This window comes from Homarus americanus, unplaced genomic scaffold (genome assembly GCF_018991925.1).
Source record: "Homarus americanus isolate GMGI-L3 unplaced genomic scaffold, GMGI_Hamer_2.0 scaffold74, whole genome shotgun sequence".
Classification (NCBI taxonomy): domain Eukaryota; kingdom Metazoa; phylum Arthropoda; class Malacostraca; order Decapoda; family Nephropidae; genus Homarus; species Homarus americanus.
This window is the reverse complement of record NW_024716951.1, coordinates 3,980,561-3,999,292: the sequence shown is the minus strand read 5'-3', so window position 1 is coordinate 3,999,292 and position 18,732 is coordinate 3,980,561. Positions and strand designations below refer to the sequence as shown.

The window sequence follows — 18,732 nt, the reverse complement described above, 5'->3', positions numbered from 1 at the left end:
TGTAGGTGATAAAGCACATCTTGTCATAACGTTGTAGTACTGTACTGTGTTACTGTCATGCCAGCAGATACACAAGGACGGCTATTCTGATGGTACCAGTAGCTAGTATTTTGTCCACCAATACCAAGGCTGAACACTTTAATTTAATTACCAACTCAAAAATGGATTTTATGACTGGTACACATTCTGGTGCACTTAATTTACTCACAAACTCAAAAAGATATTATGACTCTGGTACTACGGTATACACATTCTGGTGCACTAAATTTACTCACAAACTCAAAAGGATTTTATGACTCTGGTGCACTAAATTTACTCACAAACTCAAAAAGATATTATGACTCTGGTACTATACACATTCTGGTGCACTAAATTTACTCACAAACTCAAGAGGATTTTATGACTCTGGTACACATTCTGGTGCACTAAATTTACTCACAAACTCAAAAAGATACTATGACTCTGGTGACCATATCATATGCACCATATATACACAGTATGTTTATGTTATGTCTCATCTTTTTTATTTTATATTATTAATCCAACACTGTTGTTAAAATTACATGACACTAACTCACTCTTCATTCTTTCATTAAGCCAAGTCATGATTATAGTACTGTATTAGGATTACTGTACAAGACATTAACTCACAAGTACCGGTATATAATCTTTAAATTAACAATACGTCTTATAACTAAAATTAAATGTTTAATGCTTTATGACTAAAACTCTTGGAATGCCTTTATCAAATTCTGCAAAAAAAAAAATTCTGTAACATGAAAACAATGACAACAATGAATTACCCAACAGAACTGTAAACAGTCAACATTGTAATTATAGCAAACAAATCAATATTCAGTACAGTAATTTACATAATTTAACAAAAATTAATATCATTCACATAAATGATAAAATAATAATGTGTGCAAACTGCATATAAAATACATATTTTGTATTGTCAGTAACATACCATAGACAAGTTTTACAACATTGATGAAAAACATCATATATTAATATGATACTAGTAGTAATATCAAGAGTACAATTTGATGTAACAACTAGTAATAACATCAATATCCCTCCCACAGCAACTGGACTCAGCAGAGAATAAGGAGCGCCTGATCAAGGAATATCAGGATCGTCTCCAGAGCAAGATCAACCCCAAGAATCTTCGCAAATATGTGGAGGCTTTCCTCAAGTGAGTCTATCTGCTCAGTACTTATTCGTTTATGTAGAGTCTAAAGAAAGATGACAATGAGACAACAGGGTGTGATCATATTAAAGATATCTGAGAGTGTTAATATGAAAGGTATTTGAGGTACTGTTTTAGTAAGGTGTTTATACACTCCCCCATAGTTGAGATCATAAGTGTGGCAGACATTTGATTATGTTTGATAATGCTCGTTGAATTGAGGTTGGGAAGGCTGTAGAAATAACAACTTGTTTAATCTTATGTAATGAACACTGGTATATTATAGTTCAAAAGGAATTTGTTAGAACCGATGTTGACAAATGGATTAGTAGGGTAACCACATCAATATTACATTCATTTATATTACCAGTATAGCTACTAAAGCACAGTAATACAGTACAGTACAGTATGTTAAATTTTCACTTTGCAGGCGGTCTGATCTCTCTGGTAAGCTCGAATCAAAGTTGAGTGTAGAGACTTTACTGGTGACTGGAGCTAAGGCTTCTCATGTCCACACAGTCCACACTATGCACCAGAGCTGCAACAAGCAGAAGGCTTCACTCCTCAAGATTGATGATGTTGGGGATGTCCTTGCTGAATGTGTAAGTTTAGTCTATGTTTGGTTAAAACAAAAAATCATATTTCTTCTTGAATTGTCTAATGTTATCATATTCATCTACATTACATTTACTACTTCTGTAATAATAAGTTGCCTACCCTTTACAGCCTGAGAAGTTTGCTCAGTCTTTGCAGTTGTTCAGTAAGGGTCTTGGTGTGTTGACCTCACTGCCTCTCAGTGGTGTGGATCGCCAGCGAACTTTCAGTGGCTCATCAACTGACGAAGAGGCCCGTCCTCGTCGCCAGCGAACAATGAGCATGGAAGAATATGATACGCCTAACCTCCGACGCTTCTCCTTCTCCAACACCCAAGCAGCCGCCAACTAAGTTTCACTTCACCATCAGACCATGCAGCAGATATAGCTAGTCTATTGTTGCATTCAACACTTGTGTACAGATGGTCATGGCTAAATATTCATGAATTTATATTGATTGAAGTTATGATCTTGCAGCTCTGTGTATATAAAACATCTCATCCAGTTATCAAAAAAATCACCAAACATCTGAAATCTCAAGGCTCAAATGTTACACTGTGAAACACCATCTTGTTTTGAGAATACAGCGAGGCCTTTTATTTACCACCACAAATGGTCAACCCAAGCACCCATATTTCCTCTTTCACTGCTGCATTAAAGTTTTTTTCATTTATCACCCAATTGTTGCTTTTTTCTTTTGAACTTGAAAAGTGCTGGGATGACCATCAGAGTGGAGGTGTATGTTTTGCTTGGTGTGTCACAACAGGGGCCCATGGAGGAAGACACGGTTTTCATACTGTTCACTTTGGGTTTTAGAATGGCCAATGGTGATGAATCCAAATGATATACTGTATATGCTGCCAGTACCACTTCCCAGGGATCACCATGGCTGGGGTAGTGTATTGTCTTGTTTTTATTAGTAGTGAGAGATGTACAAGTTATCCAAATCAGCTTGTTGCAGTCAATTAGTTACTCAGTGTTTTGCACTCTGCTTTACATACAGTATAAGAACATGAGCTTCTAGAGAAAGTGTTAATGATGAACCTCTAAAGCTCAATTAGGCTCTGATGGTTATTGTGTGTACAGTATATAAAATTATGATGGTAATATTATTATGGATGCATTTGGTATCAAGAAAGAGCACATACATCACTTGTTTGAAGAATTGGTTTTAATGCCTTTCACTCCTGCTGGTGATGGAAGGTGCTGAAGGTGATGACTATATCATCTGTTGTTCTCATCGCTTCATTGTCACTCGCCATTTTAACTAATGTTTGCTATGAATGTGATAATGCCAGCAGGAGTAAACTTGGTAGTTCATAAATGTGTTGCTCATAGCTCAAGTGAATGCAATATATATATATATATATATATATATTTAAAATGGTGGTCAGATATTAATCAAAAGGGACAGTGAAGTAATATTCCCTCTGTAAATCATTGATTTGATACTGTACATTGTTTAGGGTTTGTGTTGCAAATCTACAGCCCTTTATAAATCATAGTACAATAGAGGCACCCAGCAACATGAGGATACAGTGTTTGTTTAGATACAATAGTCTGATAATGTGCAGGTCAATTATAATTTTTTTTACTACACATATTTCTAGATAGCACATTATAATGTAACTTCAGGATTACCGTACATGTTTTGCCTTTTGATTGCATTAGCAGATGGTTTGCACCTGCTGGTATTGTCACTTAAGAGTATTTCAGAAAGCTGATTGAGGCAGTGCAAGACCAATACAACTGCCAACCTGTTGATACATTTATGATTGTTATTGAGTACTTGCTAGTGTGTTGACTGTATGACACTCATTGGTATTGTTGTTGATAATATTCACAATATGACACTGTCACATATTGTGGTAAACATAAATCCTTTGGAGAATATAAATTAAAGATCTGATGTGTGTCAGCAGGTGTCTTATCAACTGGCTTCTGATATGGGATAGACGCAGTAGAGAATATTTGCTCATCTGTTTATTTGGAAACCGTGCAGAGATTAATGATTTATTCCAGAAGTTATTAAATTTTTGTCTAAAAACAAAACAAAAAGACTTTCCTTTGTTTTGCTTGTTTAATAAATTGCAACTCTGTTATTTCTCAGTTTCTACATGGACAGAATGCTGTATATTAGTAACAAGACAAAAAAAATAGCTGTTTTAGATTTGGTTTCACACGTGCAGTATAAACACTTCTACACTTAACACTATGTGAATCTCAGGTTTAACAACTGGTTTGCCTAAGCTTGAAGATTCAGAAAGTCTACCTATGATTTAATGTTGCATATCAGTCATTTTTTCTCTGAGACAACTTGATCATCAGGTCAAAACTGACATTCATCAGAAAACAGAAATTTGCTTCTTTACTGTGGTTATGGATTCTTTTAGTTTTTGTTAAGTTGTTTTGTTTACTGGACAAGTCATTATTATGAAGGGAATGATACAGTGATATTTACCGTAATGTGTTTTGAAAGAAAATGTACAATAATCACGTGTAATACATATTAATACAGTATTTTTATTAAAGTTTACTTTTCGATTTTTATTTTACCTTATCTATGTTCATCATAAGATCCTCAGAGATGCCGGTACAGAAAACATACTGATATGTACTTTGTTGTTTATTAAATAAAAAAATTAAATAAAAGGGAAATTACACAAATAATGTATGCTGTATAAAGGTAGTCAATATATACCGCATTTGCCGGCATACAAGACGCATTTTCATTTTATTATTATTATTATTATTATTATAAATAACCCCGCATCTCATGCGCCCGTATTACAGATGGGAGGCCGAGCGCCTACGCAGAGGTGCCTAGCTAGGGAGTCTGGGACGAGCAATAGTCCACTAAACATAAAAATTGTGTTATTAATAATATTAATAATAAAATACTGAAAAACAAGCCTTAATATCACAAACTTACGGCAAATTTGCCGAAGATGTAGATAATGGCTTACATTGGCTTAACGGCAGAGGGAAGCTCACAACATTTCACTGTACCTCCTTCCCCAGCAGACATAACCCACACCAGATACATGTCTTACATTATTTAATGATAATAGTATTGCAATCTTTTAGTTCCATCGATTTATTATCCATGAAGATTGTAGTAAGTATAAGTTGCGTAAATCTTGAGGAGTGCGTATAACTTTATTGGCCTCGTCATGATCAATCATGTACTGTTCAAAGTCTTTCTCTGCCGTCTCCAAAAATCGCTCCTCTCACTCTGAACAGGATGTGACCACCTTTACTTACTGAGCACACAGCCTGAGGCGAAATGAGACCCTATTTTTGAAGGACTTTCAACCATATTTCTAGTCTACCTAAAGGGTTACAATCAACGCCAACATGTGGAGGAAGGGTGAAAATAGTGATATCCATAAAAAAACGCATTTTGCCCGGGGTGGCGCTTTACCCCCCTTGTAATGCTGAGCACCTCATATCACCAAGGATGAAAAAGAAAGTAATAAAATACAGCAGTAAAAACTCCAAAGTAGATTGGATAGAATAGATGAGTGTGCATATATCCTGGTAAATAATGAGACAAACAAGAGAAAGGCAGAATTGAGAAAGTTGGGGTCAGTTGAAATAATGTATCCCCCAAGACTAAATGACAGTATTGTTTTGGGCGGGAGAGGAGGTAGTGAATCGAGCAACTAAACTAACTAGTAGGTTTTATAAGAAGGTCGTTCATATATTTAGACAGTCTGTCCCTCATAACGCTCTTCAAAAGTGAGGTGCTTCTTCCTCTGGAGTACTGTCACCCCATCTGGTCCCCGAGATATGCTAGAGACTGTCAGTTGATTGAAAATATCCAAAGGAGAGCCACCAGACCGGTGCCTGCCCTACCAGCATCACAGCGACACAGAGATAAGAATGCCTGCAACTGCCTAACTTATATTACAGACGGGCATGGGGTGACCAAATTGAAGTTTATATACATTTCAGAGGGCACTACTCGGTCGAGTGTCCATACCTGGAGCTGGCTGCACGCCCCACAAGGGGTCACACCTCAAGGTTATTGTAGTACCTGAGCCGGTCAGTAGTGAAGAGAATAAAAGTAAAGTAAAAGTAACTGGTACAAAAACAGCAGGCTGGAGAACCGAATGTAGCTAATAGGTCAAACCAACTATTACATTTCATTAAAGGGATCACTTGATGAATCTCCATCCCAGCTTATTTCACTTAAAGATTAGCCAACCCTAAAATTATTTGGGGAATGAGGTTAGATTAGCATTAGGATGGTTAATCTTAAGGTGGAATAAGTTAGGGTAGAGATTATTCAAATGATCCTATTAAAAATATATACAGTATATAAATACTGTATTTTACTTTTACTTTTATCATCTTCACCATTGATCGGCTCGTTAGCCACTTGGGCGATCGGTCACGTCTGTGTTACGCACTGTTGGCAAATACTGGGCATGCACCGGCTCCTGAATGTATCTGAACCTGCTCTAGTGTTGGTCAAGTCTGGTCTTGAAACAGCTCACACTCGGTGCTATCGCAACATACTCTGGCAGATTATTCCAAGAGTTCACAATTCTCACTCTGAAAAAGCTTGCTCTCACAGTTTTCTGGACTTGTGGCTTAATCAACCTTGAGCTGCTACCCCTTGTGGGGAGGGCGTCTGCTAGCTCCAAGTATGGACACTCGACTGAGTAGTGCCCTCTGAGATGTTTATACACCTCGATTAGGTTACACCTTGCTCGTCTGTAGTATACAGTACTGTAAGCTAGGCAGATGCAGGCGCTCTAATCTCTCTGGATAGCTGAGGTGCTGTAGTGCAGGCACCAGTCTGGTGGCCCTCCTTTGGACATTTTCAATCAACTGACAGTCCCTAGCACATCTCGGGGACCAGATAGGGTGACAGTAGTTCAGACGGGGAAGCACTTCACTCTTGAAGATTGTTACGAGGGACGGACCGTTTTAATATCTGAACGAACTTCTTATAAGACCTACTAGATTAGTTACTTTAATCACCTACAGCTAACTGTAGTGTGTTGGGTGCGTATGTCAGTAGTGGTCGTATGAGTGCTCCCCTTTCCACGCTGAAATATTTACAAGGACGGCTGCGAGACACGATTAATTTATAATTTTCCACCACTTATCAGCTTATTAAACGTCCAGTTGGTCGTTCTTTTGTTGGTTGCAATCGTTAATATCTAGTGCTAATATAGGAAGAAATCGAGGTACCCAAAGAAAATCTGCGATATTTGGTAAGGTTACATCAGGAATTTCTCACATCTAAGGATTTGAACCAGCAACCACAGTAGTGCGAGGCGAGCACCACCTCATTATTAACTATTTTTTTTCATTTATTCTTTAAGCTGTCTACACGAACCAACTATTAATAACAAATAAATGAAAAGTACCGGTAATACATTAATTCTAAGTTATGTTTAGTTGGTATGTTTTGCCTGAAAATTTTATATAGTGCTGGGCCCGTCCGTGGTAAGGGCGACGAGTGGACGGCTCTTAAGGCGCTTGACCGGCCAGTTTGAAGGTTGTGGCCGTGTACAGTAGGTTGTATTCTCATTTGCTCCTCCACCACTTCTCTTGGGTAAGTGTTACTCTGTATTTTCATGCTATTTTTTTTTATATAATTTCCACATTAATTTAATTGTTGTAATGTATTTTTGGCGATGCAAAGAGTTGTATTTTATTTGACTACTGTTTTCAGTATAGTGTAGATCGTAGTCAATCATAAAAATGACTGGATATAATTCCCTTCGTCTAATACTGAAATTTATTTCTTTTATTTCATTGGTGCACTTTACCTTCAGATTGCAATTGTTATTAGAGATTACTTAATGAATTGAACGACAGATGCTTAACCCCTTCAGTACGGGAACGCCACGTTTATTATTTTATTTGGGTAACGCCAGTCGATTTTATTCAGCACAGAGAGACCCTCGTACACAAGGGGTTAAGATATGCAGTTGAATCTTGTTTATGTTTAGGACGCTTTAACTGCCAGGGTTACTCCGTCCACAAGACAATTCTTAAACTAAAAAGTTGGTCTTGTAAAAAAAAAAGAAATAATTTTACTCTTCTACTGAGTCTGTCGCTCTCAAGGTGTAATGAATTAAAAGAAAACCCAGAAAGTCGACCGGGGACAGCCTCGGGCCACGGTGGATTAATTAAAGGATTTCTTAGTAAGATTCACGTCATGTGGGTCTTCACATGACTTGTGCAATCTTTTGTGCACATTACAGTAAGACTTAATAACATTCACTAAAATTTCTGGTAGGTGAATTCCTTGAAATTGTTTCGTGTGAACTCGGTCCAAAAACTATGACACAACGGACGAAGGATTTTGACAACTCTAACAAGAGTCATCGGACTCCACCACCCACCCCCCCACCCACCCCCATAAAGATACTTTTTGGAGCGAGTATCTCGCCTAGTTTATAACAAGGCAAACATTAACACAGACGTGTTAGGATAGACCAAACTTCTAATATGTCCACATGCTGTGTTATAGAAACTAATAACCCCGACTCATTATGAGCCAAATGAAAAAATCATGACAAGTCGCCTGAAACACCTTATCCGCGGAGGGGGTCAGGGGCCCTGTCAGCGTGAGGTGGCAGGCGTCTCTCACTGGAGTGTGATGATAAGGCTGGGCCGTCGAGAGGTACTCCTGCCAGGTGCCTAAGGCCTAGGCTGCTGGGGATCTCATTTCTCTCATGGTCTAGTAGACCTGAAGCTTGAGGAATGACAAATGACAGGGGGGGTGTTGTTAATAAAGATTTAAGCTGTTAATTAAAAGTTTTCTCTGGTTTTTCCCCCGAGGGGAAGGAAGGGAGGCATGGTAATCCCCACTCTTATAAGACCACACCATGCCAGGGAGGGTGAAAACTTTACCTTAAAACTCCCTTCCCCTCTTCCCCAACCCCCTTACACCTTCTGGTAAGCAGCCGTTGTTGCTCTTGATGCTCTGACAAGTAAGCTTAACGGGAATAAAACGAGAAAGCAGGTTTAGGTAAACCATGTTAAAGGTAAACCATGTTAAGAGTCTGCCGTTGTCTTCATCCTCTGCCCGGGGTCTTGTTATCTCCCAGATTTATTGTAATAGATTTTTATTTTCTAATTTGAGATTGAAAAAAGGAACACACAACCAGATGCAGAACCAATGACAATAAAATAATTACTTGACCTTACTTTTTTACCTTAGCGATGGAATAATCTTTGTAGCTCATAATTATCAGCTAGTTGACTTTATTAGCGTATGATATGTATTAATATGGTTGCACTTAACTCAGTACATACTGTATGTTGAACAATGGAAAAATATACCAAGACTATTGTTAAGGAAGTCTGTGTTATCAGGGTTAAGAAAACCATCTTCGTCTTCCTGAACAAGCTGGGAAACTTGCCTAAAATAATTTTATGTTTGCCAGGAAGATGTCAGGATTCGTGATTCCATGGATGATGTGTGAAATAGATTGTCATTATGCTGGCTTGTTTACTTACCATTTGTTTTTCTCTCCGTGTTGGTCAGGAAGATGTCTGTCAAGAAGGTGTTGTTGAACTCAGGCCACCGGATGCCTCTGCTGGGCCTCGGTTGCTGGCAGGTGAGTCGCGCTAGTCTCCTCCAACATCCATGTGATGATGAAAAACAAATTATAGACCATTTTATATTATATATATACAAAAATAGAGCAGCTTTTTCATTATTATTATCACATGAAAACAACAGAAAAGTTGCTACATGTTCATATAATTTACCATTGTGTTTCATATCTTCGTCAAAACTCAATTTACCTCTCACACATCTAATTCAATTTTAACCGAATTTGTAGGTTGATTCCCCTCTAAAGTAATTTTTTTTCGAGACCAGAAAGTCATATCGTTAATTTTCAATTAATATCGCCAGGAAGACCGTGTGTATGGTTAGCGGAAGGTCAGAGTGTGGTGGTGTGACTACTGAGATTCGCTTTTGCTGGTATAGTCATATTTAACAACTGTCACGAGATGCTGATGTTTAGTTTACCATGAAAACTGCGAGATACGTACAGTATATATGTTACGGGCAGGGTGAAAATCAGTCATTGTATGAAATGCCTAGGCATTCTATACAATGCCTCGAAACTTTTAGGCAAAGTATGAAATAAGCTTTTACTTTGATCTTTTGTAATTTACCTAAGGATTCTATACAGTTCCCAAGGATTATATAAAATGCGTAAATGTACTTAGGCAAAGCATTAATAGGATAAATGTTCGTACGCATTGTTGTTTATTGGCAAAATCAACAATGTGTGAAAAGAGGGCTATTTATATATGTTTTTCTCGTAACTTAACCTAATATAACCTTAGGTTATTCTAGAGCCTAGAATATAGACAGTGTATAGAATGCTAGGCGTTTCATACTATGCCTGATTTTCACACTTTGCCGGTAACATATAGACTATAATATTCCATCCTCCGCCTCAGAGACTTGTCAGGAAGGTCTGTAATCTGTACTCTAACGCGAGGCGAGGCTATTATCACGTTTGTGTTGTGTCATTCTTCGTCCGTTTCCTACCTCACGCTCACAGGCTTCGTGTTTGGAAACAATTTGGTCGCCGTTTTTTGCTGTTTTAATCTTCACATAGTTATATTTATATACACAAATTTTAGGATACATACTGCGGTTTGTTTATAATCATCTCGGCCTTCTAACTGCAGTACTTCATTCTCGACGTTGTGTTGGAACGTTAGAAAACATTCATGACCACAAGTAGCTAAGTCATAGAATAAAGCTCTTAAGAAAACTCTGTGGCATACAACAATGAGCCACAGTGGTGCTCATCCTATACAAACAGGCAGGAGAGTTGACCACATCCAAATATGACGGACCTTAACTCTTCCAAGGATAAATTTAACATCATTGTTCCAGCCAGCGCTCACCACCACTAGCTATTAATTTAATATTTAACCACATATTTATCTGACAGTTGAAATATCTTCGTCTTATTTCAAACAAAAAAATCTTGTTAAATATTTCAGGTAGGCCTTTGACACCGCGACTTTATCGAAGAGGATAAAGTAACTCACTGATAATGTTATCTTAGAATGTGAACAGACACCGCCTAGCCCAAATAAATGTTCTGTTCACACGTTAAGGAAGTCAAAACAATAACAGATAAACCTATCGGCTGCGTCATGCTGTGTGTAATTGCTCATTGGAAGCGATTTTGGTTTGTGCAGGACAATAAGACCCTTGTCGTTGACGCGATGAGTATAATTCGGTCAAAACCTGTAGAATACAATTCACATATAGCAACTGCCGGTACATCAGGACACAGTTTGAATAATATGATCAATATACAGTACATAATTACACTTATTAAAGTTATTTAGAGTTCTCAGAGGATTCAACAGTTCACAATCACACTCACGTTTTGGGGTCTAGGGTTAGACCAACGAGAACAAATATAATGTCCTGCAGGAAGATGTTGGCTGACGAGAATCATGATGTTGCCTCTACAGTAGAAGGGGATAGTCTGCCCCTCAGACAGTCACAGCTGCTACCAGCTCCATCTCGCTTAGTAAGCTACAAGTGATCGCGGGTACCTTCGTGCCCAGTGAAAGTTTGAACGCTCGTGCTTGGCTAGCGTACCGCGCCTAGAATGTCACGCTGAATTTACCACTTATATTATTATTGTACATCATGTAAATATTGTTGTATTATTTATTTATTTTTGTAGGTACAATAGTTAGTGTATTTCTAGTTTTCTTTGTGTGTCTGTAGGTTAGGGGATCAGGATGGGGTACATGACGCCTCATCAAGGGGGTACGTCAGATACATTTTGAGGAACCAAAGGTATACAGTATTTTGCATATACAGAATACGGTATGCCATATTTATCTTCTGATGATACACAGAGTTGATTAAAGAAACAGAAATGACTGAGTCATTATTGAGAGGGGTTATATGACATCTCACACACTGACCAAAATAGGTTTAAAACCACAGCCAGGGGCTGATCCACGAATCTCAAAAGGGGGATCCAAGAAGTTGTGGGTGGGGGAACATGGCGAGCACAACGAGCCCACCCATCTGTTTTTTAATTCCGGAGGGGGGGGGGGGTCCAGAATTTGTTTTTTAAATCTGACCAATATCATGGGCATTTTGAGGCCATGTGCACTTGATATTAGGAGATATTCTGAGGTCAATAGTAATTACTTTTTATTCTACACAAACGTCTGAGTAGAATACTGCAATAAAGAAAAAGTATTGCTAATTTCTGATGTGAAGTGGGTCAGGACCCCCAGGACCCCCCTGGATCCGCCCCTGACAGCTTTAGGAAAATAATTAGCCAGATGTGTGTACTATCATTAATATAATTAGTCCGCATTTTATCATTTCACCACTTACTAGCATACTAGCTATTCGGGTGGTTGGTCAGTTCTGTTTCATTGTAATGATTAAATTAGTTTTATCAGTTAAATAATTTCATAATTTACCGCTTCTAAAATTATTGTACAGGGGTACATATAGATATTATTGAGACTTATTGTTTTGGGCATTGATAACATATTTTTAGTTTCTTTTGCTTGTTCAGTGTTCCTTCTTCTCCGTATTTGCCCGTCTTCAAGTAGGTTATCAGTATATTTGTTTTATCTCTGAATTGTTTGAAGCTTTCATCTCTCACATTCTCTTTATAAATACAGCAATAACTCTTTCTGATACAGTCACCAGCAGGGGAGGTGGAGGCGGCGGTGGAAACAGCACTCGATGCAGGGTACCGCCACATCGACACTGCCTTTGTGTACCTAAACGAGGAGGCGGTAGGAGTGGGGCTCCACCAATGGCTGAACAAGACAGGCAACAAGAGGAGTGAAGTCTTTGTCGTCACCAAGGTAGGCTACTGATGCTCTTTTTGATCTTGATTAGTTTTTGCTCTCTCTCTCTCTCAGTTTAGTTTTCAGTAACCTCGTGTTCATTGTCTTCGGTTCTCGACTGGGGTGGAGGATGGGGTTCATCACTCTGTACACTATCCCAGAGTCTAATTATACTAAGTTAGACCCACTTCGAGTCGAAAATTCGTCCTTTGCCGCACATGACGTCCTGATTACATGAGAAGTTTAAGTGGCTAACTGAAAGATAGTGTGCTAGCGGATGAAAAAATCAAGAAATATGGAAAGAATATCTTCTAATACAGTGGGGTGGTCTCACTGAGGATATTATATGAGTCCTCCCTTTCTAACGTTTCCTTCCACTATGGGCCAATGATGTCACATAATTAGCTCCGCCTCCTGCGCATGGGTTGACTTGGTTTAATTAGACTTTGCACTATCCCTTGTGTGCTCACAAATTGTTGTGATGACACCAACTTGATTTGACCAACACTGATGCATGTATAGCTACATTGAGGAGCCAGTGCATGCCCAGTACTTGCCAATAGTGCATAACAGATGTGACCAACCTCCCAAACGGTTAACAGGCCGATTAGTGGCGAAGAGGATAAACTAAAGTAAAGTATTAAGTAGATACTGTACACTATCGGGAGTTCTTACCGATAGTGGAAAGCCCCTCGGTGGAGCAGCATCCTGCCAAGGGGTACCGTGGAGTTACCCATTAACTACTCAATACTAAGAATAACATGAGCAGCTCTCCAGTCACTCTGTACATAGTGTTTTAGTTACAGGATAATGAATACTATTTTTTTTTTAGTTACATCATCTTACATGACAATTGAAAAATATTCTGATGTTTTCACAAGGTTTCACGAGAGACCAATGGGTGTAACATAACATATATTAATTGTCTTTCATTTTTTATATAACCCGACAATAGTAACTGTAATCTAAGAAATCTTTTTATTTTTTTAAACTGTTTTTAGAGATCTTTTTATCTCGACGTGACTGCATAAAGGTGTGATTCATATTTACTTCACAGTTACCCCCACACGGGATGTCAGCAGAAGGGGTACACAAGTTTCTGCAGAAATCCCTAAAGGCGCTCAAGCTGGACTACGTTGACCTCTACCTCGTCCACCTCCCGGTTGGCCTGAAGGTAGGGGTACACACTCACACACACATACACGTTGCTGAGTGACTGTTTTTTGTAGATAATTATATGTTCAGTAAAATCATTATAGAGGTTTACAATTGGTTCACTCTGTACAGTATATGACAGTGCAGGTATACATTTGAACGTGCACATAGACAAGGCAGGTATATATGCAGCGTAGGTATACAATTACTAATATTACCTATGCAATGCAGGTCAAGATGTTATGTAGAAGTGAAGTATTGATTTATATATTTCTTATAATATTCAAAGTATTATTCCTTGACTGATTGGCCCTGATTGATTGATTGATTTTTCCTGACTGACTGACTGACTGACTGACTGACTCCCTGATTAATTGACTCACCCTGATTAACTAACTCCCTGCTTGTCTGAGTCTCCCTGCTCGCCTGACTCTCCCTGATTAACTAACCCTCCCTAATTGACTAACTGACGTCCTGACTCTCCCTAATTGGCTGACTGACCCTCCCTGACTGACTGACTCTCCCTGACTGACTGACTGACCCTCCCTAACTGACTGACTGACTGGCTGATTGACTCCCCGTGATTAACTGACCCTCCCTAATTGACTAACTGAATCCCCGACTCTCTCTAATTGACTGACTGACCCTCCCTGATTGACTGACTGACTCTTCCTGACTGACTGACTGACTGACTGACTGACTCTACAAAATATCATTAATTCACCCATTACATGTTTCCTTCAGAGTAAACATGACTTAGATATTTTGGCGAAGAGGGACGATGGCCAGTTTGATATAGACGAAGGAACTGATCTCATAGCTATCTGGAAGGTGAGTTCATTACATGTAGTCTACAGGTGAGTATAGTCATTAACCGGTCATACCTCTTGTTACCTGCTGGATCTCATGGGTCATACTGTTTGTTCTTGATGGGTTTCATGGGTCATACCGTTTGTTCCTGTTGGGTTTCATGGGTCACACTGTTTGTTCCTGTTGGGTTTCATGGGTCACACTGTTCCTGTTGGGTTCATGGGTCACACTGATTGGGTTTCATGGGCCACACTGTTTGTTCTTGATGGGTTTCATGGGTCACACTGTTTGTTCCTGTTGGGTTCATGGGTCATACTGTTCCTGTTTAGACCACTATGTTGCGCAAGGACATCATGTTAATTTAAACCATATTTTTATCAAGTTAATTTTAAGATCAGATAATAGGTTACTGTTAAAATTCCTATTACATTACATCATGTTAAAAGTTCCTATCACGTTAATATCCTGTTAAGTTTCAAACCAATATTAGGTTTTTTATCATTTAAACTTTTTGGTTAATCATGTTAAATTCAAATCATATTTATATTAAAAGTTTAATAACAATTTCATCATGTTAAATTATAAGTTAATATCAAGTTAAATTTAGAGTTAGATTATATTTAACCTTCACATTATATCAGATTTAAAACACATTAGGACCAATTATATCACGATATCTTTAAATTAACATATTTTGTGAATTTATAAACCTATTTCTCAACACACCCATAGGAGATGGAGAAATTGGTGGACATGGGGCTGACCAAATCGATAGGCGTGTCCAATTATAGCATCAAACAGATACGGAAGACATGTGCTATATCCAAAATAAAACCAGTCGTTAATCAGGTGGGTGAAAGTGAGATTAGAAACGTTAAAATTATCTTCCTTCATTTGTTTTGTATTATGTAAAATTTGTTTACGTTTAATAATTGCATTATTATCGTATTATATAGTCTAAACATCCATCCCATGTACTGTACCTTATGATGTACAAAAAACAAAAACAAATATGTACTCAAACATACACAAAAACAACTCCCCAAAATGTACTAACTTCCTTCCTTTAAATGTACTAAAACCACAAATATGTACTCTGGTCATCCTTACATATACGAAAAAAACTCCCAGAATGTACTAAAAATCTCCCTTAAATGTACTGTACTAAATAACCCCCCATCATTTTAAATGTACTTCAACTCCCTTTAAAATACAAAAAAGGAGCCCCCATCCCTATCAGCCCCCTTCCCTCTCTATCAGCCCCTTCCCTCTCCTATCAGCCCCCTCCCTCCTAACAGCCCCCCTCCCTATCAGCCCCTCCCTCTCTATCAGCCCCTCCCTCTCTATCAGCCCCCCCTCCTCCCCTAACAGCCCCTCACCTGCATTAACACACTGCCATTCGTTCACAGGTGGAGTTGCATGTATACTTCAACAGCGTCAGATGCAGGAGTTCTGTAAGACCCACAACATCTTCCTGACGGCGTATGGCCCCTGGGGTCACTAACCGCTCAAACCTGTACGTATCCTCCTCCATGAAGGAATATGACTCAGTATGTGTCCTCCATGAAGGGATATGACTCACTATGTGTCCATGAAGGAATATGACTCAGTATGTGTCCTCCATGAAGGGATATGACTCACTATGTGTCCTCCTTGAAGTGATATGAGTCAGTACGTGTCTTCCCTGTCTACTGAACTACAATATAATCACTAAGTTAATGTCAGAAGAGAATAAAAAACTCTGCAATTGGATTAACTTTTTTTTTCTGTAATGACAGGTTTTTGAAAAGGATGGACATACGACAAAGAGACAGATAGACAGAGAAATTAACAGACAAATAGACAGTCAACGGGGTATACTATTGTATATCTCATTCATCATCATCATCATCATCATCAAAATAGAGGTCTTTGTGGTGAAGTTAGTATCCATAAGTGACAGACAGACAGACAGAGGAATAGACAGACACACAATCATATACACACGTATATACAGACAGACAGCCAAATAAGGTACTACTGACTCTCTCAATACCACCCAGAACCCTGCCATCACCCCGCTTGTTGGAAGACCCAGTGGTGAGGTTGGTAGCAGAGCGTCATGGGATCACCACTGCTCAGGTCCTACTCAGATTCCTGGTACAACAAAACATCATCGTCATCCCTAAGTCTGTGAACCCCGAGCGTATCAAAACGAATGGAGATGTGAGTTATGTTGAACTTACTATATTGTACAAGTTTATTTTTCTCAAGTTATGTATTTAAGTTATTTTCTAAGCTATGAGAAGTATTGTAAGTTGTATTTAAAGCTACAATACGTATTTTCAGTTATTTTCTAAGCTATGATAAGTATTGTAAGTTATATTTAAAGCTACAATACGTATTTTAAGTTATTTTCTAAGTTACGATACGACACGCTCCGTAATTATTTCCTTACACCTATAGCGTTTGTCGGTCACCTTCTAATTGCCCTCAGGTGTAGAGAAGCACCACATTCACACACCTGTAACCCTAACCAATCATACCTCTAATACCACTCCCAGTTACTTTCAGGTGTAGGGTGACCAACTTATACACATCTGCTCATACCTGTAACTCTTTCTAATCATTTCCCAATCACTTCACACACCTGCAACTCTTTCCAATCACATCACACACCTGTAACTCTTTCCAATCACTGTACACACCTGTAACTTACTTCAATCATCTACCAATCACTTCACACACCTGTAAATTTCTCCAATCGTCTACCAATCACTTCACACACCTGTAAATTCCTCCAATCATCTACCAATCAATGTACACACCTGTAATTTCCTCCAGTCACTTACCAATCACTTCACACACCTGTAAATCAGTCACCTTTAACTTTCTCTGTCAGTTGTGGAGCTTCAGTTTGTCGGAGCTGGAGATGGAAGCTCTGACGACATTAGACAAAGGAGAATCTGGTCGGAGCTTTGTTTTCGTTGGTTCAGGGTGAGTTGAATTCTTCGGTTCTGGTTTCTTCTAGTTTTCACGTTCGTTTTCTATCTGTCTGTTTCTGTCTGTCTCTCCGTCTGTTTTTCTCTCACTTTTTATCTTTCTGTTTATCTACATACACTATATGTCTTGCTGTCTCTTTTATTCTGTTTATCCATATTATTCTCGTTATCTGTCTATTGATCTGTTTATGATAAGACTGCCTTTAGAGACGACCACCTAAAGACAGGTTAGGTTACGTTAGGTGGTTCCGATTGGGTTATTAGACCGTTAAAGGTGTGAATTAATGTTTACTTGTTTGTTTGTTTATCGTCAGGTAAGTTAGGTGTTTTTTTTTATTTTTATTTTATTTTTCTCTCTGTTGCAGAATGACAGAGCACCCGGAATATCCTCTGTAAGGTGGTTGACAACACTATCACCAGGGCTACCATCACTAATACCAGGGCTACCAACACTAATACCAGGGCTACCAACACTATCACCAGGGCTACCAGCACTAATACCAGCGCTACCAACACTATCACCAGGGCTACCAACACTAATACCAGGGTTACCAACACTAATACCAGGGTTACCAACTCTAATACCAGGGTTACCAACTCTAATACCAGGGCTACCAACACTAATACCAGGGCTATCATCACTATTATCAGGGCTACCAACACTACCACCAGGACTATCAACACTATTATCAGGGCTAACAACACTATTACCATGGCTACCAACTTATCAGGACTACCAACACTAATACCAGGACTATCATCACTATTATCAGGGCTACCAACACTAATACCAGGACTACCAACACTAATACCAGGACTATCATCACATTCATCACTATTATCAAGGCTACCAACACTACCACCAGGACTATCATCACTATTATCAGGGCTAACAATACTACCACCAGGGCTACCAACACTGTGACCAGGACCACCACCACAACCACTGCAGCTAACCACTATCAGCACCTGAGCCACTGTCGTCTTTACTCACCGCTACCACAACCACCACCACTACAACATCCACCACTACCACAACCACCACCACTACCACAACAACCACCACTACCACAACCACCACCACTACAACATTCACCACTACCACAACAACCACCACTACCACAACAACCACCACTACCACAACAACCATCACTACCAC

The 18,732-nt window shown here is 38.9% G+C and overlaps 2 protein-coding genes across 4 annotated transcripts in view; both read left to right on the top strand.

Moving 5' to 3' along the window:
- Nucleotides 1–4,321, top strand: part of LOC121858662 (uncharacterized protein ZK1073.1-like) — a 67,206-nt gene extending 62,885 nt beyond the window's left edge. For all 3 annotated transcript variants that reach the window (XM_042355220.1, XM_042355221.1, XM_042355222.1), the window contains 3 exons: nt 1,089–1,198; nt 1,623–1,794; nt 1,919–4,321. In XM_042355220.1, coding sequence (XP_042211154.1) covers nt 1,089–1,198; nt 1,623–1,794; nt 1,919–2,137 — 501 coding nt within the window. In that variant the 3' untranslated portion in view covers nt 2,138–4,321. The remainder of the gene's footprint in view (nt 1–1,088; nt 1,199–1,622; nt 1,795–1,918) is intronic.
- A 2,984-nt stretch (nt 4,322–7,305) lies between these two features.
- On the top strand, nt 7,306–18,663 carry LOC121858559 (aldo-keto reductase family 1 member B1-like). Its single transcript, XM_042355048.1, has 10 exons — nt 7,306–7,357; nt 9,302–9,374; nt 12,478–12,645; nt 13,685–13,801; nt 14,527–14,613; nt 15,325–15,451; nt 16,002–16,074; nt 16,635–16,797; nt 17,474–17,568; nt 17,939–18,663. Exons 2-10 carry the CDS (start codon nt 9,306–9,308, stop codon nt 17,967–17,969), a joined length of 930 nt encoding a protein of 309 aa, XP_042210982.1. The 5' UTR covers nt 7,306–7,357; nt 9,302–9,305; the 3' UTR covers nt 17,970–18,663.
- Nucleotides 18,664–18,732: the final 69 nt, after the last annotated feature.

Bases quoted from the DNA above. Each gene is read 5' to 3' on its own strand.
- LOC121858559 (XM_042355048.1), top strand. From the start codon at position 9,306: ATGTCTGTCAAGAAGGTGTTGTTGAACTCAGGCCACCGGATGCCTCTG. The intron at 13,802-14,526 runs GTAGGGGTACAC...TGTTTCCTTCAG, and splicing joins ACCTCCCGGTTGGCCTGAAG to AGTAAACATGACTTAGATAT. The intron at 17,569-17,938 runs GTGAGTTGAATT...TCTCTGTTGCAG, and splicing joins TTTGTTTTCGTTGGTTCAGG to AATGACAGAGCACCCGGAAT.